This window comes from Perissodus microlepis, chromosome 18 (assembly GCF_051167445.1).
Source record: "Perissodus microlepis isolate ML-2025 ecotype Zambia chromosome 18, ASM5116744v1, whole genome shotgun sequence".
NCBI classification, from domain to species: domain Eukaryota; kingdom Metazoa; phylum Chordata; class Actinopteri; order Cichliformes; family Cichlidae; genus Perissodus; species Perissodus microlepis.
In genome coordinates this window covers 23,152,364-23,174,445 of record NC_140478.1, presented here as the reverse complement: position 1 = coordinate 23,174,445, position 22,082 = coordinate 23,152,364, and the positions used below count along the sequence as shown (strand labels likewise).

Genomic DNA, 22,082 nt, shown 5'->3' with positions numbered 1-22,082 from the left:
CTACTTAGTATAACATCTGTTACTGTTACACCATGTACAGCTATCACTGTTACTACTTCACTGCTAGTTAGAATCGTAATCGTTATCACAGTCATAATAATATATCTATATTTATAAATGGCATACTAAGGAGGAGTAATGCTATATAAATGATGAATTAAGCGCTTGCTAATTTTTCACTAAGCCCTTAAATATACCCAATAGTGTCACATTGTTATAAAGTGCTCCCTTATTCTCTCATAAGTCTGAAACGACAATAAACGCGCAGGTGAGTACATGGGAACATGTTTCTACCGGTCTGATTCAAACAATAATTTCCCCTTGGCTCAATAAAGACGAGGACACGTGGACCCGCTGCTTCACAGAGCGCAGGTCCGCTGAACCACCTGCCTTCATGCGGCGTGACTCAGGTGTGTGAGCCGACTGGGATGCGCGTGGATCGGCTTCTTCTGTTCGAGGGACCTCGAGAAGTGGCGGTCATCGAGGACTGTCACTGTGAGATCAAGCTGGCCCAGTGCATCCGAGTTCCCGGACTGAGGACATACTTCTCTGAAACACCGTATGAGACAGTCATTGACGTGGGAGGATGTTCCCAGTCGAAAGGATCCCCAGGTGTGTCTGTGTGTGTGTGGGGTGGGGTGGGGGGGGATTAACAACAGACAAAAAAACATGAGGAAGACGTGTTTAAGCGAGCATGAAGCCGCCAGTAAAATTCCAAATGACTGATTTGGAAACAGTCAGTTTACCTTTTGTCCCACTTTGTAGGGCAAAAGTATTTTTCTATTTAGTGCATATTAAGAGTCAGGAAGTTAATCAGTAATAATTCTGAAATAAATTAACGCACATAGATTCAACACACATATAATATTAATGGATAACCTGATAGCTACAGTTTAATTGACATTGCCTATGTAATTTTGAGTTAGAGAGGTCTGAAAAAAAAACACACACGTTTGATGAAGAGATGTTTCCCCTTTATGCACCTTATCAAAAAAAAAGTATTAGAATTCTGCTTCAGGGACCAGACGACATCATCCCGTCTATTTAATATTTCTGCTTCCTATCACAGATCATAATCCTGTTACTTTTATTATCAATCATTCACAGATGGATTCTCCTGTGTCCCCACAAAGTTTGAATCAGCCTTGGTGGAAACCCCTAACGAAGTGGATCTCATACAGACTGTGGCAGCCTGTGAGCTGAAGGAAAGCTGTTACAGGGTTCGATACGTGGAGTATTATTATGAAACAGTCCACCATGCAGAGGGAGTCAAAGAAGAGAAGCTCAAAGTAAGTGTCACCTACAAGCTCTTACTACAACTGTAATTTTTCCACAAAATCCCTACCCTTCAATTTTAATTTCAAACCCAGCCCTTCACAATAAACATAATTCCTTCTTTCATTAGCCCCCCTGCCACAGTTCACACTGCAAGAAGGATTCACGCTTGGTGGCAGTTTCACACTCTTTTGTAGTGAGGTCAAGAGGAAATGGGGCTCTAGCCAGGTGCCAGACAATAATTAAGTATCTTTGTTCACCGCAGATAAGTGGAAGACAGCACTTAATCAAAACAACACACTGGCTGGCTCCGTGCATCCTGGGTGTGAAGTAAATCAGCATGGCCTGCATGCGTATTCATGCACAAGCACAGACTTGAGGCTTTGATTGTTGTAGGAGAGCAGGAATCTCTGGCATAATTTTAACTTCTTCTAAACTGCATAAAGAAGGCAAAACCAGGTCAATACTCCCACAACACTTTACTGTTTCTTTGCACTTACCAAACGTTTCACTTTACAACGACTTTGAAAGCACCATTACACAGATTTGTATGCCATGCTGAAGCAAATAAGGATTAAACACCAAATTCACAAAAAGAAGCTTTCCACCACCTGTACAACTGCAAAGTAAGTCAGTATCTGTGATTTTAACATCACATTTATATAATAGACGGTAAGGATTTAAGTTGAAGACTGGGTTTGGGTAGTCTGCCATGTCCAAGAACCAAAGGTGCGAGTGGAGCACCAACACAAATGGCCTCTGCAGGTGGTGAATCAAAGCAGTGCTAAACATGCTAAGCAGCAGCTGGACCCCAACTCAACTGGGTAAATATTTGCGAGCAGCTGTGAGCTGATTCCTCTTTCTCTCTGTTGCTAATTTTCTTCAGGAAATAGATGTGGGCAGATGTTTGGGAAGCTGCACTACAGGAAACCGATGCCTTCTCAGGTATGTGTGAACACAGCTGCTCCACACCGCCTCATGCACACCTCATAACAATTACTTGTGAGCTCTGACGCCTTCTGCTCTCAGCATGTTGACTTTTGGGTTAATTCCTACACCAAATGTTCTTTTTACACCTTCTACTTTATTTTGAGATGTTTGCAGACAACCAGTGTTATTGCTTTATCTTAACCATATCAAAATAATACAAAATCCACCATCTAAATTTACCCTACACTTTGTAAGGTAAACGATAGATAGAATTTATTATGCTAAAGAGGTGCAGCATTTAAGAGATTTATTCAACCACCACCCAATGCAAGGTTTATGGCCAAGTTAAGAATTTTTCAGCATTTTTCATGTTTTCACTAATTTTCACTAATTTAATTTAATCAAAAATCATATTTTGTTGATAACATGTAATAATTTATATTATCAATTAATTTTCTAGTTTACTGTTTTGCAAAAAAAAGGGAGGAAAATTTAGCACATTATTATTTTTTTATTAAGGTGCCGACTTACAGTTATTAACTTGCCTTCCTGAGCAGAAAATTCAGCTTCAATGTTAAATATTTTACTTTACCAATTTCTTCTCAACAAACTCAAGTGTGCCAGCTCAAATTTTAAATTTTAAAAACTGGGTTTCAGTTTGTTATTTGCCCAAAAAATAACAATCTAATTTTTACTTAGAAACAAATTTTAGGCAAATTTGTCAAATATTTTTCTTCTTTCTTCTTCGATGAAGGGGAAAGACGTTGTGCATATATAGACATAACAAGATCCACAATTATCCTATTGTAACTTTCTTACTGTACTGTACAGAATGGTACAACATGTGTGAGACGAAATTCTTGTACATATTGTGAGACTGGCAATAATGGTAAACTAGATACAGAAATTATATTTAGTTCTATTTCTGTACATTTTTCTATAAAAAAAATATGTTTTGAGAGATAAATGAAATGCTGCCTACTTATAGCAATAAAGTGATTTAATCTTTTTGTCTTTTTCTATGTTTTTGTTGCAGGAGTCCATCCGATCCAGAAATCTGCCACTTGTGGTCCGAGAGACAGTCCAGTTCCTGTGTTCCTCAGGGATATGAGAGCCACAGCTTTGTGAACCAGTATGGGCAGATTCGTACAATCCTGTCCATCACTTCCTGCCATTGTCGAAACTAATCACAGGCCCCTCTGCTGGAAAAAACAAAAAACTTGAAAGACTTTAAGAGGTTGCCACAGTTGGGCCCCATATTTACTGTAGCCCATTGATGACCCCACGGAATAGTGAATATTAAAGTGAATTTTTATTATTGTATCATATGTAATATATGTAAGATGCTAAATTTGTAAATAAATTTAATACAACAATAAACGAGGACTTGTGCTTAAAGCATTGTACAAATACTGAGAATGCAAAAGAAACATGATGGGAAAAAGTTAAAGATTTAAATCTAAGATCCACGATCTAATCTGAAAAAATTAGTGTGTGATCCTCTTTTTAATTCATGTATATTTAGTAGAATTTGTATTTTAAAAAAAAGTATGTAAGCTAAGAAAAAAATGTATAATTGTGCTATAGTCTTTGAGATGATTGTGAGTCAGTTAAATCTGAAATATCATAATATATCTGAAAACAAATTCTAATTCTAATAATGTCATGATGTAATATAAAGATATTTGGGTCTGTGTTCCTCTCCAGATGCATCATAAAACATTTAACGTTTTTTTTTCTTTTCCAATAAGAAGCTTTGGTGAAGCCTGGAAAAGAGGCGCAAAAAAAAAGAAAAAAGAAAAACAACTTTGCAAATGCCCCTTTGAAAAAACACGTGCAAGTAGCGCTTTGTTTTAATACCAACATGTGAACACTCCACTTTGTCATCTAAAGAAACGTTTTATGACCTGCCTGCAAGGTGTCATGCAGAAAAACTTTGATCTTTTACGTGTTTATTACAGCGAGGGAAACAAATTTCTCTTTTTGGCCTCAGTTTGCGTTTTGCGGTTAATCGTGCATAAAGATCAATGGGAGCAAATGGTTTCCTAGAAGCTCTGAAATAATATGTTCAACGCATAATTTAGACCTAAATCCATCTACAGTTGTAGATGTATGTAATATGTAAATAATATTTCTTTGTGGAAGAAGATGATGTTGATTACTCCTGAATATAAAATCAGAAAAATGAACTGAATTGATTTTATTTATTCGACTTAATGCGGAAGAAACCTGCAGAATCCGTTCCACTTGCCTGGTGAGGAGTGAGAGCTCAAAAACAAATAACAGTCATAGTCATGTTGCAGACAATAACTCATTTGTGCAATAAAAATGATTTCGATTGGTCTGATTGGCCCAGAAAAATACTGTGGCGTTTTTTCCAAAACATAAACCGCAAATGTGGCGATCATCCAGCTGAACCAGCGCTTATGTAAATCTCACAGAGTGTTCCCAGCGACACTTGCCTTTTTGTCAACGTAATGGTTTTTTCACCTAACACACTGCGCCCACTATTCCAAATTAATTGATTCATTTAGGCGCAGTTAACCCCCCACTGCGAGTGCATGTCCTCAAGACATCACCTCCGAGGTATTCCAGCTTCAAGTTTAGATTTTTGCCTCTTATAAAATCATCCAGGCTGCTAGTTATTAAATGTGCATTATACACCATACTCAACAATACACTGTATTTTCAGTGAGAATTTAAACTTTTCGTAGGCTGAGGGTAGTTTATTCGAGCCTTTATTGCCAGACGCAGGCTGAATGGAAAGTTCACACCTTTTAACGCCCCCATTAGTCTGCGTTTACATTCGCTCATTGCTGATTTACATTTGCGACCAAATAGCATCTTTACTGCTGTTTACTGAGGGCCTGGCGGTACTGGAGAGGAAACGGGGGCATTTGATATAAAAGTCGGCCTTCACGGATCCCACTGTCACTCCACGCAGCTCGCAGATCGAAGACTTGGCTCACCGGGAATTTACTCACGCGACAAATATGCTGAAGTTTGTCATCAGCTTCGCCGCACTGCTGTGCACGGCGGCTGCCGTGTCGCTTCACTACCCGGAGAACTCGTTCACTCCCGCGACAGAGTCCGAGGAAGTCCGCTCAGCTGCTATAAAGAGACTTTTGGAGGTTTTCGGGATGGATGACCCCCCTGTGATTCATGGACACAAACAGCCTCCTCAGTACATGCTTGATTTGTACAACGCGGTAGCCGACGTGGACGGTGTGACCAAGGATCCGCATCTTCTGGAGGGGAATACCGTGCGCAGCTTCTTTGATAAATGTAAGATCTGATGTGTCCCCGCATGCGTGCCAGGATGGCTGCTTTGAAAGACACTCTGATTTGAGCCCTAATCCTCTCATTTCTATTGCAGTGTACAGTGATCAGGTGGAGTTCAGCTTCAATTTGTCAATGGTCGCAAGAACAGAGAAGATTCTCGCTGCAGAGCTCCATCTTTATAAGCTGAGACCTCAGGCACCCTTGACGTTCAACAGACATCACTTCAGCCAGGTATGTGGACCAGCTCTAGACCAGTATTTAAACCCGAGTGGCTGAATGGCTGTTTCTAATTCTATCTACATTAATTTGGCTCTTTCAGGTCAGTGTTTATCAGCTGTTTGACTCCAGCAAAACCAATTTTACGCAAAAGAAGCTGCTTTCCTCTCGACTTATCCCAGTACACTCCTCTGGTTGGGAAGTCTTCACAATCACACACGCAGTAAGTATCACCGCCTCTTTAAAGCCCACAAAGATCTGCTTTGAGCTACACTGGACAGTGTAGAGTGCTGAAATAAACTTATGACCTTCTTCCTGAAGGTGCGCTCCTGGATGGTTGATGAGGGCACCAACCTGGGACTTCAAGTGGTGGTTCGGACACTGGGAGGGAGCCAAATGGATAAAAAACTGATCCGCTTTGCCTCAGGGCGCCACCACCATCACAGCAAACAGCCCATGCTGGTTCTCTTTACTGATGATGGCCGCTACTCTAATCCTCTTGAGAGCAAAGGTGAGATTTCTACTTTAATGTCAGTTACTCCCAGTGATATTAATATTAAGTGAAGATAGTAGCCCTGTGGATAAGATTTACAGTGGTTAAAGGGAAACCAGCCTCCAGTCTCTATATTCATAAGCACAACAGCCTTAGTTTTAGTTTTAATGGAAGACTGAACTAAATGTCCACTGAGGTCAGTGCTGAATGTATTTCCATCCACATGTGCAACCATTATTTAGCATGCTTATGAAGGAAACACTCACGTACAACTGGCCTGTGACTGACTGGGAGTATGCTTACAATTCAACAACTTGATGAAAAATGAAGCTCTCAGTGTTTTGTGTGTCCCACTTAAGGGCTTTAGATGTTATATTTCTTTGCACTCTACATTCAAACTTCTACTTCTGCTTGTGTGTCACTCCTTCCTCTTCTGTTTATGGAATGTACTTCGTAACAGTTCAAAAATTGCATTTTTAAAACGGTGGATTTCTTTCTCCAGATTCAGATGATACAGCAGAAACTTCCAACCTGCCCCAGACTCCCATGTCCGGTCCACCTTCCCGTAGCGCTCGATCTCTGGGCTACGATGCAGACGGTGCAGCCACGCACTGCCAGCGGTTTCCCCTAAATGTAGACTTCGAAGAGATCGGCTGGTCGGGCTGGATCGTATCACCAAAGGGTTACAACGCTTACTATTGCAAAGGCTCCTGCCCCTTTCCTCTGGGTCAGACCATGAAACCAACCAACCACGCCACTGTCCAGTCCATCATCAATGCCTTGAAGCTGGTGAAAGGCATTGAGACGCCGTGCTGTGTGCCAGACAAGCTCTTTTCCATCAACTTGCTCTTCTTTGATGATGATGAGAATGTGGTTTTAAAACAGTATAATGACATGGTGGCTGGAAGCTGTGGGTGCCACTAACATTAACTAGTCACTGGTATCGGGCTGCGAAGATTAAAAACTGTAAACATTGTAAATAGAGCTTGGTCAGCTGACCCTGGAAACTTTGACTGCAACTATTGTGTGCCCAGTCCTACATGTGACACTGTAGTATATGTAAATAATGATAAATTATAATATATGAAAGTAATTGAAATGATATTAAATAATCAAAGGAATGTTAAATAAATTTGTAAATCTGTATTTTTTATGTTTTGTGTTGGGATATATTTGAATAAATATTGTAAATGAAAGTCTTGTTTATTGGCCCTTGCATCAGTTTGTTGCATCATTTGTGAGGCTTTACAAAGCTTCACAATTCTTTTGAGACCCAACCACCAAAAAACAAAAAATCTAACAAACGAAATATGAAAAACAAAACAGGCTTTTTGTAAAGTATAAAGTTGACTTGTAGACCTGCTATGATTACAATGCCCCCCATGTTTTCCAGCTCTGTGGACTTTTGTAAGTTTTCAAAAATCTGTATTAAAGCTCATCTTTTGCCTTTCAGACATGTTTCTGTGGGTCCTCCTTTTGAGAAAAGTAATCTCTAATGTTGTGCTAGATCAGGCTCATCAGAATTCAGTATCTCTAAATAGTTCATGCTACGGTTGCATTATGATGTATACATGGATGCATGTAATACATTTTTTTTATGTCACTATTACACCACTTGCAATATTACTGTATCACTGTATGTAATGACAGTGAAGGCATCTTATCTTATGTCATTCATCTGCACTGAGTATATTCAGGCTGTTTGAATCCCAACTTTATAAACAAGAGGCTTCCACTAGCCCACTGGACATCTTCCTTTTCACCTCTAGAGGGCACTGATGTCCAAAGGGGTTTCCCTTTGGGTCCAGTGAGCACAATCATGAGTGTTTATAGTGTAGTAGCAAAAGGCCATCCTCCTACATCCTCTTAAGAAAAGACATTCCTAAAATAAGTATGTATTTGAGAGTAACTTGTAATTTCAATTTCCTTGTGAATCTAAAAGAAAAACATACATTTAGCCATACTTCTCCACAACCATAAAAGCCCTTATTGGGAAGGTTATAATGTTTATCATAGTCCCTGTTGTTTGGTTTGTTGTTTTGGAATCAATTATATATTTACAATGGTTCTAATAACTATACTGGTTATGGTTAAGATTAAGTTTTTAAGGGTGAAAGTAAATCTTAGTTAAACAGCAAACATAGAACACAATGCAGTGGTAATATAATATGACTAAACAAATTAATAGTTTATTAAATGTGATGTAACAGCAAAATGTTGTATGTTGTTATATGATGATTTTAAAAAGTATTCACACATTTACAGTTAAACCATTTTCCTCTGCAAACAATAATTCTCATGAGTTGCGGTGTCCTTGACTTTTGTTTGGTAATGTCAGTAAATTAACAGTTGATTTAAATAAATTCCTCTTGCCACCCAGTTATTCTTCACTAGTTTAGATGTTCCTCTCATTGCTTTGAGCCCTCGGGTTTATCTTGCTAACTCTCTCTCCATAGAATACAGCAAGAATCAATCCAGGAATATAAATCCTTAGAGCGAGAAACAAAGGCAAACAGAAAGGATCGACAATTATATGGTGCTTTTTTTAAGGCTTACTGACCACTCAAAACAGTTTCCACTAAAAGCCACAGTAAGTTTTTTCACACCACACGTTATTCTGCTTTAGCTACCTTGCATCCACACCTAGTGCTAATTTAGTATCACCAGTTAAGCTAACGTGCATGCCTTTGGACAGATAGACAAAACTACCAGAGCCTTCTGGTGCTGGAGAAAAAGATGCTCAGGAAATAGGAGCATTAGAAAAAAGACAGGATATGCTGGACTATAAATAGAGAGTCCTTTAAAGATGCCCCATCAGTACAGTAAGGTATGTGTTCAGCTGTAAGATGGCACGGCTCTCTGTGACCTCGTATAAAACGCAACACAAGCTAAAGTCAAAGTGTTAGGAAGCTTTCTAAGAAATAGACTGATGTAATGTCTTTGTTCATTTAATGTCTTATAACAGCTCATAGGTGTTTATGCTGTGCGTCATAAGCATTGGTGTCTGACCTAAATTATGATGTGATGAATCATGTGGTATGGAAGGCAAAAAACACAATATTTTCTATAATGGAAGAATCATTGAAATTGTTCTTTGGGGTCTCTAACGGGAATCTCAGGTTGTTGCAGATAGATGTGGATTTTTCAAAATAAAATATATGACCCAAAAGGTTTAGCCTTTATTGAGCCTTTATTTTTATGACTGCAATCACTGGTTGTTCTGGTAAGTTTCATCCTTATTACTCATCCTACTTGGAATAGAGTGAGGTAAAGTTGATGCTGTACACCTGCTATTATAAATCATAATTGCAGGATCAAAGGGAAGTTTTATGTCTGTGCCTCAAGGTGTTTCTGCACTCATTTTGTGTGCACACAAGTCAACACAAGTTCAGTTTTAAGTGAGCTCTGGAACACCTAAAACCTAAAACACTTCAAAACTTGCTTATATATCTATATCTATATCTATATCTATAGATAGATAGATAGATAGACACACACAACAATTAAGTTCTCAACTGAAACAAAACTTGTCTCACATCAAAAACTCTATTTGCCCACTACAAAACCCTGTCTCTAAAGAGTGTAACCTGAGCGGCGAACAAGGCGTTGGCCGTAGTGTGCCACCAAAGGGGGTTGATACCACTTGGCATGATGCTGGACGACAGCCCTTATTCACTGTCAAAGGGGTTTCTATTCACAACGGAGAAAACGATGAAATGCCTCCATTATAGTGGGGACCAAAGGGCCCCGGTGCAGCCAGACACCTGATCTCCTCTTTGGCTCTGGCTTCCCTTTGTCAGAGTATTTCATAACTAGCATACCCACTTTAAAAAAGGACTTGATGCTGGAGCAGCGATGGACCTGAGACTCTGTGTTTCTGCACTCAGACATGGGAAATAAACAAACCATCTTTACGGCACAGCAGCTAGATGCCTATCAGGTTGGTATCACTCATGTTTCTTTATCAATTAATTGATAAGGCTCACTCAGAATGAATGGAGCTACCATTATCAGTATTAGCTTAACATCTACGAACAAGATTAATCAGACCTCTTCATACTTTTTATTAGCAACAAAGAAAGGGATCCAGTCCCATGTGGTGCAGCACTTCCTGACATTCAGAGTCAGTGTTTTTCTGATATTGTGTGATGACTGGATTTGCTTTTGACTTGCATCATTTTGATGAAAAGAAAACTCTCAGAAGTAATTTGAGGTGCAAAGTTAGAGATATCATATGGTAAATAAGTGGTAAATGGCAAGTAAGGTATTTATAAATAAAGTTTTTCATTTGATTTTTGGTGCTCCTTTAATGGAGAAATGTTGGCGAAACATTAATATTTACACAAAAATAATTGCCATTTTTAAAAAAAGTATTGAATTTCACTGCTTTGATCCACCACAACATCGCCACAACATGCTGATACATGATAATAATAATCGTAATAGACAGACAGAGATCATTTTGCCTGTTTTGTAAGCAATTCATAATTTGCTTCCAAAAACTGTATGTTTACTTCTCTACTTTACCAGCTCAACTGTTATAATTACAAAATGCATAAAATTGTGTAAAAATAAGTGTTTTTTATTGATGTATTGCTATTACTGAGTAAAGATTATACACATCACTGTATGCAAACAGCTCACATTGAATTTAAATTGTATTTACAGGACTGTACATATTTCACAAGAAAGGAAATTCTGAGGTGAGCCTACATTACTTCAGTTATTTTGTTTATACTTCCTGCTTTATGACATCCCTCCAGTGCAGAAAAGATCAAACCTAGAGAACTAAACATGGACTCAGGATAAGTTGTGTTAGATCTCATTAATCTCCTGAGTCATTGCTTATGTAGCATGCTTGACAGAGCTGAATTTTGTTCTATTCTGCACAATACCATACTGTAACTCTAAACTAGACTATCAGGACACCTGTCTTGATGTGGGGCAGACTGCCACTGAGATCACAGGCTATTTTTTACTGTGCTGGAAAGTGTATAAGTTGAATGTTTTCTGTTTTCAAAATAGTGTCCGTAGCTGAAAAGCAAGTTCTTAACTTAACTTTTCCTTTCTCACTTTTCCTTGTCCCTTTAAAGTCCAACTCTACATATTATAGGACATATCTTGTAATTCAATATTGATAGTAAATTTTTTAAACCTTTCCTAGACTCTTCTACCGCTATCGGGATTTGGCACCGCAGCTCGTTCCTCTTGACTACACCAACCACCCAGATGTGAAGTTACCATATGAGCTGATTGGCAGCATGCCAGAGCTGAAGGTAGTCCCGCTGCACTGGTCCGCACACGCCCTGCAGACCCGCGCTCTCTCCCTGTGTTCCCAATCCATAATTAATGACCAATTAATCGACAGAATTCTTTGAGCGGTTATATGTTACCCGACTCCTTTAAACTTGAAGGATGTTGGTGGGTCCCAGAGGACACACTTGGTGGAAATAGGTCAATTATATGCCTCTTTACTCAGTGACAGCAAGGTAAACAGGTGTGTTAACAAGCTGGTCACTGACATGCCCCAAGAAAGGGAGAGTGAGCCGGTCACGATCAGGGTCACGCCCGAGGTTGCCACTTATTCCAAGCTGTTTTTATTACTAAAGATAATTTTATGACTTTATTGGATTTCAAATAGGAAAACAAAACTTAAGTAAAATCACAAACAGCACAGTTTTGTTAGAACAGGACTAAACTCCATCACATCGAACAGGCAGAAGTTAGTTGTGCTGAACATTTATGTGTTCATGCTGTTTGTTTAGGACAACCCATTTCGACAAAGGATCGCTGAGGTTTTCTCTGAGGATGGCGAGGGAAACATGACACTGGACGACTTCTTGGACATGTTTTCTGTCCTCAGTGAGATGGCTCCACGGGACCTCAAGGCCTACTATGCTTTCAAAATTTATGGTAAAATCTTCATAAATCAAGGATGCTTGTCATTGTTTTTGTTTTTTCTTTAAAACCAATGTTAATTCCAACCAATTTTTTACGTTTTTGCAGTTTCACAAATCATACTGTGCATACTTTACTACACACGGTACATAACAAAGTATGTGAATAACCCTTCCTACTGCCACTGCAAGCTGAAAAAATACATTTAAATGTTAACATTTTACACCAAATAAGGAGATATTTCAAGTTAAATGCACTGTTTACATCTGTTTGCAAAAGGCAATCATGGAAACAAAATTGCTATACGTTAAACTGCAGAAAACAGCATTGACTTAAGCTCATTATTAGTTAGAATAAGGGCAAATTTAATGTTAGAGCCATGCAGATATAAACCCTTGGATTTTCTGCAACTGATTTGAGTTGTGAAAGAGGATGTTTGGTTTCCAGCATCCCAGACAGCAGAGTGGGCGTTAAACACATCTTGAAACTTGCAGCATTTAAAGAAGCGGTTTGTCAGTAAAACTGAACTGATTATTGTGCAAAAAATGTACGATGAAATCATCAACAGTAATATATATTCATCCTGAAGGGTTATGGATCGGTAAACACAGCAGATGGGGAATGGAAAGTTTAGGATCATATACCAGCTCGTCAAAGCCTCGGTTAAAAAAAAAAGACAGCTGACAACTTGTGAAACTACACACGAGAACTTTTCATTCCTTATTCAGACTAACAAGGGTGACACAGGATTATAAGAAAACACAGCCTGCTTTTCTTCATTAAATTAATCATACACTAAATATTTCAGCCACATTAACAAAAAGTTGTTAGCTTTAGTTCCACATTTGTCCAAAACAATATATTAAAAACTGTCTTTTGTCCAACCAGATTAGTCTAAAACATGTTCAATTTACAGCCAACAAAGACACAAAAAGGCTTAAGTTGAATAAGTCATTAACTGATGCATTATTTGACCTGTTGATATTTTTTTATTTATTTATTTTTTCTGTAAGATTTCAACAACGATGACTTCATCTGCAAGTCAGACCTGGAGAAGACGCTGAACAAGCTGACTCGTAACGAGCTGACAGAAGACGAGGTGAGGATGGTGTGCGAGAAGGTGATCGATGAGGCCGACCTGGACAATGACGGCCGTCTGTCACTCGAAGATTTTCAGCACATGATCGTTAGAGCTCCGGACTTCCTCAGGTAAACCAGCAGTAAACATTTACAATAACATTGAAACCCATCAACAAGGACTAGATGTGTTATTTGGTTACAACTATTGACTCTAATATAGAATATTGTCCTTTTGCTGACTTTCGTAATGAGAAGTGTTTTCTGTTCACAGCACTTTTCATATAAGGATATAAGCAAATGAAGCAATTCTCTACATTTGCTACCTGGAATAGCCCCAAAGGATGGACTGGAAATACTTCAGAATGAAATCCTGTCATCTTCACATCTTTATCATTTTTTTAATGTAAAAATAAATAAAATGACCAAAATCATTGTTCTGGCATTCTTTAAGGAGTCCACGTCCAGTTTTTCTCTTACAGAAACACCAACAGTCATGCTGTGACTGCAGATCTGTCATCAGGTGGAGGCATCAGCCAATCCCTCAAGACAAGGCTCATTAGCTATGATTATCAACAGTGAATTTGTGTCTTGTATCAAAAGGGGTTCAGTTACACTGGACAATAAACAATAAACACGCCAGAATATTCCAGTGAGCCAATAATAGGAGAGCCATTTGTCATGAAAGCAGTCAGTGGGTAAATTGATAGTTTCCTGTGACATCCAGCCAATAAAGCCACTGAATTGAAACGCACAAGGTTAGTTTTATAACCTTATTTTATTAAATCAAAAGTTCACATATCTACAAAATTGTAGATACATTTTATATGGGTTTAAAAAGTACAGTACAATTTAAGCAGACCTACTTTTTAGTGATATTTACAATGTTTTGTTGATTTTTCGTATTATTGTCCCTGTGTACTTCACACTAATGGAATAAAATATGGCTGTAAAAAGGGAAACATTTCAAGAAAACAAAAGATATGACTTAAAAACAAAATCAAAGAGGAAGTATCATATTTCAGAAAAAAATTATACAGCTCGAGTCCCATAAAAGTTTGCTCCCTATGTTTCTGTTTATGACTTAAAGCTCGAACAAAACGGTGCCGTCTTCACAGTTCGACACCCGCTCTCTTCCCGCTCAACAGTACCCCGCTGTGCTAAATTTCACCTGCACTGATGCACCAATGCAGCTTTAAATAAACAGAGCGTGTCCTCTCTTTTTGGCTCAGTGACTGACACAAAACAAAAATAACAAAAAGCCCATACATTCAACCGTACAGCTCTGTAGGTATGTCTGAAAAAAAGTACATTACACACACGCACAGGTCCGAGATTCACAATGCATAGCTCACCTATGACAGAATAGATTACTAGTGGTTAAGACAAATGGCCATGGTATTCATGAGGTCCCAAATTATTTGATATTACAAAAGGTGCATGAAACATATTGTCCCTCAATACTGTGCATGTAGGAACTTGATTTTAAGACTGACATAAACATAGAAACAATGGAAACAGAATGAGAATCCACATCTAAGCTCAACACAGGTGGAGTGTACATAATTGCATCACACTCCCCAAATTAGCTGTCTCTAATAAAATACTGATTCATATTTGAAGTTTGGCAGTTACCTAAGATGCACCGTGTGCTTCTGGCGCCACCTAGCTGTCAGATCTAATGTCCACAATGGGGAAAAACAAACCTGTAAAAGAATGCAGAATACCCCAAACAGGGCCATCTTTAGCTTAATTCAAGCCATCTCTATGTAAACTCATAAAATATTACTTTTAAACTACGGGTTGGCAAGCACAGTAGTATAAAAAAGAGAGGCTGAAAGACTTTTATCTTTTACACGCAGATATATGCTGAAATAACTTACAGTCTGAGGAAGGAAACGTTTTTAAGAGAACTAATAACAGGGCAGTGGACTGCTAGCTGTGAACTACCAGAGGAGATCAAGTCCTTTGGGTGTTGTAAAATGTTGGTAATATATGTCCTTTATATTACCAAGACTCAAAATGAGCAAAGAAATTTATAGCTGTACTGTATTGCAAAACTATCACTTGGCACAGACTACACACAAACCACAATTTACTGGTAAAGTGCAAGGGGAGCTGCATGACAGCAGGGAAGGGGCAGAAGGGGCTTACAGTGTGAAACTTCAAGTGATTTTAACTGCTCATCAAACAACCAGAGACGTCATTCAGCTTAACTGCGACTAAGAGCTGACAGAAAAAATTCAGACATCAATCTGAAAGCTTAAAACACTCAAATCTATTTTACTGAAGAGCTGAGGCGACAGACCAAAGGAGAGAAACAAACTTCAATAATAAATTGTTTAAAAAGTCATTTTTCAAGATAAATACCAATAAGTGCAGCATCTCAAATAAATGAGATTGCTGCTTTTCTGCCTCATGTGACAATAAACTGATTATTTTAGGACATCTTTAGTGGCTTCAAACAGGCTGTGATTTCAAACTATAAATTAAGGACTCATTGTCACAGTAATCCCATTATTACAAATTTAAGACTGGTCATTTGCTACATCAAGAAATGTTCCTAAACAGAGTATTTGCATTTTCATCATTAGAATGACAAAAACCTAAACTGTAGTTTAAGATAATATATTCCTCTTCATCACTCACTGAAAGGAGGAGAATGCACCAATGGTGGAGTAATCATTTTCAGTCACAAAAAAATGATTGTCAAGGACAACAAGAGCAGTGCTCTCAGCTCATTCTGTCTGATCCTTGACTGACAGTGAAAAGGAAACCTGTACAGCTCTGTTTCACAGCATTTCAAGCTCATCGGCCTCTGGTTGAAATTTGTCACATAAAAAAGGGGAAAGAGTGCTATTAAAAATAGATCTAAATATATCACATTTGTAATCCAGTCCACAAACTATTAATGACTTCTCATCCCTGGTTCTGCTACCGGTTGTGTGAATGAGTGAGTGAGGATAATGAAGAGACTAACATCTGGAGTAAGAGCCCATTCCTTTGTGTTAAATGGAACATCTGGATAATGCTCCTGGCTGAGTCCTCCAACCAGCAGAGCACCGTGACTCATGAAGTCAACATTTATCCTTAAAATGGAAAAGATGAAACTCTGGAAGCTTTCAGAAGAGGAAGCAAGGAGGGGAAGTCCTCCATTTACTGACAATATAATGGCTTATGTGGGCTTTTAGGACTGACCATAGCTGGAGAGAAAGGGGGAGGAAGTGCTAAGAGCAAGAACAGTCTATTTATGTCCAGTCAGTATGAAAGGCCTCAGTCCTCAGAGTAGGCTACAGCGGAAGAAGCTGGTCTTTTTCTGAGGCTCTGAGATCTTTACGCCCTGACTGCTTCCTTGCGGTGTGTTGCCCTCCTGCAGCAAAAACAACAAAGAAAAACAAAAGACAAATCAAAACACTGTCATCTGCTGCACAGTTTTCCACAAGCTGGAAAAACACAAAAACATTCCATAAAAAGAGCCACAAGAGCTGCTGATCATTTTCCTCACAGTTTTATCCTTACCAATTTTGTGTCCATTTTTGATTTGATGTCTCTGGCCAGCGTCAAAAACGCCTGTGAAACAGAAAAGCATGCTTTCAAAATTCTAATCTTCATCTACTGTAAATTCAACTCAAGAATTTAAGGCAGCTGGACCTAATAGTCACAAGGTTCAATTAGATTCAATTTTATTTATATAGTGCCAAACAGTAACAACAACAGTCGCCTCAAGGTGCTTATATTATAGGGTAAAGACCCAAAAATAATAGAGAGAAACCCCAAAAAATCAAACGACCTCTTTTGAGCAAGCACTTGGTAACAGTGGGAAGGAAAAACTCCCTTCTAACAGGAAGAAACCTCCAGCAGAAACAGGTCAGCGAGGGGCAGCCATTTGGCGCAACTGGCTTTGGGACGAAAAGTCCAGTTATCACCAACAAGGTTCTTAATTCTGTGCATATGGGAGCTTCGCTTTCTAAGCACGAAAGATGACATCAATATTAGACACAAGCAGGTGACATGTTTTGGGGTTTTTCTGGAGGCAAATACTGTTGTGATTTAGCGCCATATAAATAAAACTGAACTGAATGTTTACATGACGTATCAAATTAACTGTGCCATGTGTTCTAGCTGACAAAGTGCTTACATTTTCCACGTTGATGTTGGACTTTGCGCTGGTCTCCATGAACTTTATTCCATACTCTAGTGCAAGCTGAAATAAATAAACAAATAAATAAAGCTTTAAAAAAATCTGCTGACACTTTTATTCAAAGCATATTACTTTAACATTGCAATAATGACTAAGATTCCCCCTCGACTGATGATCTAGGTGGAAATGACACAGAGTATCACCAGCTACTTGTTGGTTTCCATTAATGAAGTAAATTTATATAAAATGTACTTACAGTAACCCCTGCATGTAACCAACACTAACTCAGATGCATGTGTATTAAGGATGGGCATTTCAAGCAAGCACGCTATTTAACATTCACTAGGAACAAGTCGCCTATTTTCCAAAAGTTGGAAACTGCTTTTAAATGACTATAAACAGCTGTGTCAGACTTTTCACCATGCTAGCTTTACCTCGTTTCCATTTGTTATATAAATTTGTTCCATAAAAGACCCTTTGATGGCTGTAATAATGATTGGCTTTGCATATTACAGCGACATATAACCTCAGTCTGGCACATGGTACTTAGTAGTGCACCCTGTCGTTTAAAACCTAGCAGATGTTTTACTGCCACCTACAGGTAGAAAAAGTGCATTAAATCCAACCAGGCAATAATAAAAACAAGGAAGAAACACTTTTAGAAAATCATGGATATCCCTGATGTGAATGCACACAGACGCGAGAAAACAGAATGATAACATGTCTTTCTGTTGGACTGATTTTAAACTAGATCTTAATGTAACTTTACAGTGGCAGAAACACTAGTTTCTCTTCTCTCCTCTCAGTTTCACTGTGTGTTTGTGCTGGTGAACCTGAAACTGCAAGAACAGCCAACCATTCCTCCCCACAGGGTGATCTCACAGTGTGACTACATGAAAATAACTCTTTGGAGAAGAATATGTGAGACCATGCATCTGTCAAGCTTCTCACCTTTTCCCCCATCTCTTTGGACACCTGCCGTTTGTCATTGATGTCACATTTGTTGCCAAGGACCATCTTCTCAACGTCCGCTGACGCATGCTGGATTAGAAGAGTTTGAATTTTAAAACGGTACATGATACCATACAGACTTTTGATGGGTAGAACATAAGTGGATGAGTTTATATTTGGACCAGAATGTACCTCTTCTATATTCCTTATCCAGTTCTTGATATTTTCAAAGGATTTTTCGTTTGTGATGTCGTAGACGAGCATGATGCCCTGTAAAGAGCAGTACAGTCATAAATAAATGCAGGTGAAGCTGCACCTTCAACAGGAAAGAGGATGTAAATCACATCTGTCTGTCAGCATGTGAAGATACCCACCATTGCACCTCTGTAGTAGGCTGTTGTGATTGTTCGGAAGCGTTCCTGACCAGCTGTATCCCTAAAGAAAAAACATCATTAGTTATCAGAAAGCTTAAGGACAAAATATCAAATTGAATGTTTGTGGAAATTATTAGAAAAGTTAACACAAATTTCTAACTAATATCAAGCATGACAGCTAATACACTAAATGTATATTAAAACTGATGAAACAGTTATCTTAAACTCGCTAGTTGAACAGGCTGATATAGAGCTGGCAGTGTATAAACACATCCAACATACATGTAACTGGCTTTTTAAATACCTCTTCATTGGTACAGGAGTAAAACACCAGCATACAGTATATTACTACTGTGTAGTGCTTGTGGGCAACTGTATTAAGTCTGCAACAGTGCATTAATGTAACAAATAATAAATTCAAGGAAAACATCTCGGCACACAAAACTTTCTTCAACATAAACAACCTATAATACTAATATTTGCAAGCTTACAATAATTGTAACATTTAAATTATGCTAGCTAGGATTACAATTGGGTACTCCTAGCTAGCCAGGTAACATTAACGGTAGAAGCCAAATATGGCACTACACTGAAGTAAAAAGCCTAACAGGTGGTCTGCTAATAACTGACTTTAGCCCTGTTTATTAAAGTCTGGAAGTTATGTGGCTTTATTTTTTGTGTAAATGACATTAAAATGTATTTCTTTTATTCTACATACACTCCTATCTGAAGTCTCTGTAGACTATAATGTTCACAGACAACACTGTGATCTGTAGTGAGAGTTGGGAGGAAGCCAAAGAGAACTTGGAAAGGTGGAGGTATGCAGTGAAGAGAAAAGGATTGCAAGTCACTGAAGCAAGATAGAATACATGTGTGAATGAGAGGAAGACATAACATAACAGTGAAGAGCAGAGGTAGTAAAGCTGGATAAGTTGAAACACCTGGGGTGAACCATCCAAAACACTGGACAGTTTATGAGAGAGATGAAGACGAGCATTTAGGCAAGGTGGAGTGGGTGGAGATGAGTGTTGGGATGATTTGTAACAGAAGCATAGTGGCATTAGTGAAAGGGAAAGTTTATACAAGAACAATGGTTTGAGGATGATGTCACTAGCAAAAACACAGGAGGCAAAGCTGGAGGTGGCAGAGCTGAAAGTGATCTTGAGGAACAGGTTTATAAATGACTACATCAGAGAGACAACTCAGATTTGAGCGGTTTAGAGACAAAGTTATGCTGCACTTCATTTGCATCAAGAGAGATGTAAATCCTGAGCTGAGCATGCTCCAGTAGTCAAGTTGGAGCAACAACAGGATTTGTTTAGCTACTTATCAAAGTAGAGCTGCTGCTGTAGCAGGTTCATGGATACAACCTGGTCAGTGTTCTAATTTAGCGAGTCACAAATACATAACAGTGGTGGTGCAGACTATGAGTATTACAATTTTACTACTGTTCATAGTTGCCATCTTGAATTGTTAAGCCTGGTTTTTCTGAGGCTCCTCCAACTTTCCGAGCTCAAAATCTGACTTGAGGGAACAGTTCAGATGTAAATTCCATCTGCCAACTTTAACTAGAACACACTATTACAAAGACAAAAAGGAAACGGTTTGGCCATGTGCACTGGAGGAATAGTTGAAATTGAGCAAAGAATGTTAAATATAGAGCTGTTAGTCAGGAGGAAAAGTGGAAGACCTCAGAGAAGATTAATGGATCTAGTGAAGGTCATAAAAGGGATTTGGTGTAGCAGAAAATGAGGATGCTAGAGATAGGGTGAGGTCGAGGCATATTATCCATTGCAAACCATGCAATGTAATGACCACTCATGGAAAAAGTGGTAGTGGTTAAAACACATTTTAAAAATGATTATATCTGTGATTCTTATCACTGATAATGTATAAGAAGCACATAAGCAGTGAACTCAAGTATTAAACTAGAGCTTGTAAATTGTATATACATAGTGTAAAATACTGAAAATAATTATTTGAAAAAAAAAAATCAACCAACACTAAATGTGTATTAAAACTAAATTAAAACAATGACAAATACAAAACATTGTCGGCAAAATTATGTCACATGTCCAGCATTAAACTTACCATATTTGTAACTTTATCTTCTTGCCATCAAGCTCTATTGTCCTAATCTTGAAATCAATGCCTGCGATTAAAATAAAAACCCAACATGAATGTCAAATCATAACGATAGCTTAGTAGCTCGGCTCTAGCTGTCAACACTGGCTAAGTCTACTTTTTCAGCAAGAAAAATAACACCTACGGGCTGCCAATAAGCTACATGAATATGATAATAAACAACCATTACACCAAATATCCGTGTTTCGTATGTCTCCCAAGAATGTAGACGGAGCCAAACGGCTAACGTGCTACTCGGCTAACCGTCTTGGTTAGCAACCCGGCATCAGGTTATTATACAACAAAACATTTCTGCTTAAACATGCGCCACACGCACAAACAAAGGTTATCAGTGCTTCACTTCACTACACTGAATTAACTAGTCAATCGTACTTCTGCTACTTTAGCAAATACACATTCTGCCTATATCAATGTAAAAGAGAAACTAGTTCCTTCTGCTGAAATCCAGCAAGTAGACGGCCTCACCGAGGATGCCCATTGACGTATTGTAAACAGAGAATGACTCGGTTTTTGTTTCCCCCCAAATACTCACCTATAGTTGAGATAAACGTTGAATTGAAGGCGTCTTCCGAAAACCTGAACAGGACACAGGTCTTCCCGACACCAGAGTCTCCGATTAACAGTAATTTAAACAAATAGTCGTATGTTTTCGCCATACTTGATATTATTGCGGAAATCCCGCCCGGCAAAGAAGCAATGTAAATGAGCTGGAATGACGCCCCCTGCTGGCCCGGAATTCAACAGCGTTTCAGACTGTGACCGTGAGGCTTTTAGGTTGTTGGCTTACTTAAGGTAGACCAGGTTATAATTGTGACTTATTTAACTTGTGCTACTTTATGCTTTTTTAAATATACTGTACTTGTTACTCTACTGTATAACTATAGCCTTAATTCAATATAAAGTTTTGTTCTTGCCATTTTATTATGTACACCTTGCTAGGACCAGTTTGGGTCTCTTTTTTGCTTTTTGAATTGCTTTCATTCTTCACAGCATAGATTTAACAATGTGCTCCAAACATTCCCCAGATATTTTGGTTCAAATTCACAAAGTTGCTGCAGATTTGTCAGCTACAGATTCATGACGTGAATCTCCATCTTTGGGTTCCACTACAACCCAAATTGCTCTACCCAGATTGAGAGCTGAGGACTGTGGAGGCCATTTGAATACAGTGAACTTATTGTCATATCCAAAAAAACAGTTTGAGACGATCTGAGCTTTGTGACATGATGTATTATCCAGCTGGGTACACAAATTAAGGGATTGACACGGCATTAATGGATGGACACGGACAGCAACACCA

General features: G+C 38.6%; 4 protein-coding genes across 4 annotated transcripts; 3 read left to right on the top strand and 1 right to left on the bottom strand.

Annotated features, from left to right (window-relative positions):
* The first annotated feature begins 365 nt into the window (after positions 1-365).
* On the top strand, positions 366-3,542 carry pnhd (pinhead). The gene is made up of 4 exons (XM_084913348.1): positions 366-612; positions 1,108-1,289; positions 2,162-2,220; positions 3,242-3,542. Exons 1-4 carry the CDS (start codon positions 429-431, stop codon positions 3,390-3,392), a joined length of 576 nt encoding a protein of 191 aa, XP_084769474.1. The 5' UTR covers positions 366-428; the 3' UTR covers positions 3,393-3,542.
* Positions 3,543-4,963: 1,421 nt separating this feature from the next.
* On the top strand, positions 4,964-7,648 carry admp (anti-dorsalizing morphogenic protein). Its single transcript, XM_084913010.1, has 5 exons — positions 4,964-5,490; positions 5,582-5,718; positions 5,807-5,926; positions 6,025-6,214; positions 6,699-7,648. Exons 1-5 carry the CDS (start codon positions 5,199-5,201, stop codon positions 7,118-7,120), a joined length of 1,161 nt encoding a protein of 386 aa, XP_084769136.1. The 5' UTR covers positions 4,964-5,198; the 3' UTR covers positions 7,121-7,648.
* Positions 7,649-10,085: 2,437 nt separating this feature from the next.
* On the top strand, positions 10,086-13,467 carry cib3 (calcium and integrin binding family member 3). The gene is made up of 6 exons (XM_084912657.1): positions 10,086-10,136; positions 10,865-10,899; positions 11,361-11,472; positions 11,962-12,109; positions 13,108-13,303; positions 13,446-13,467. Exons 1-6 carry the CDS (start codon positions 10,086-10,088, stop codon positions 13,465-13,467), a joined length of 564 nt encoding a protein of 187 aa, XP_084768783.1.
* Positions 13,468-13,930: 463 nt separating this feature from the next.
* On the bottom strand, positions 13,931-21,496 carry LOC146367899 (ras-related protein Rab-8A-like). Its single transcript, XM_084912656.1, has 8 exons — positions 21,315-21,496; positions 20,729-20,789; positions 18,638-18,698; positions 18,456-18,533; positions 18,264-18,353; positions 17,310-17,375; positions 16,691-16,741; positions 13,931-16,541 (listed from the first exon to the last, which is right to left on the bottom strand). The coding sequence occupies exons 1-8, from the start codon at positions 21,436-21,438 to the stop codon at positions 16,452-16,454; spliced, it is 621 nt and encodes a 206-aa protein (XP_084768782.1). The 5' UTR covers positions 21,439-21,496; the 3' UTR covers positions 13,931-16,451.
* Positions 21,497-22,082: the final 586 nt, after the last annotated feature.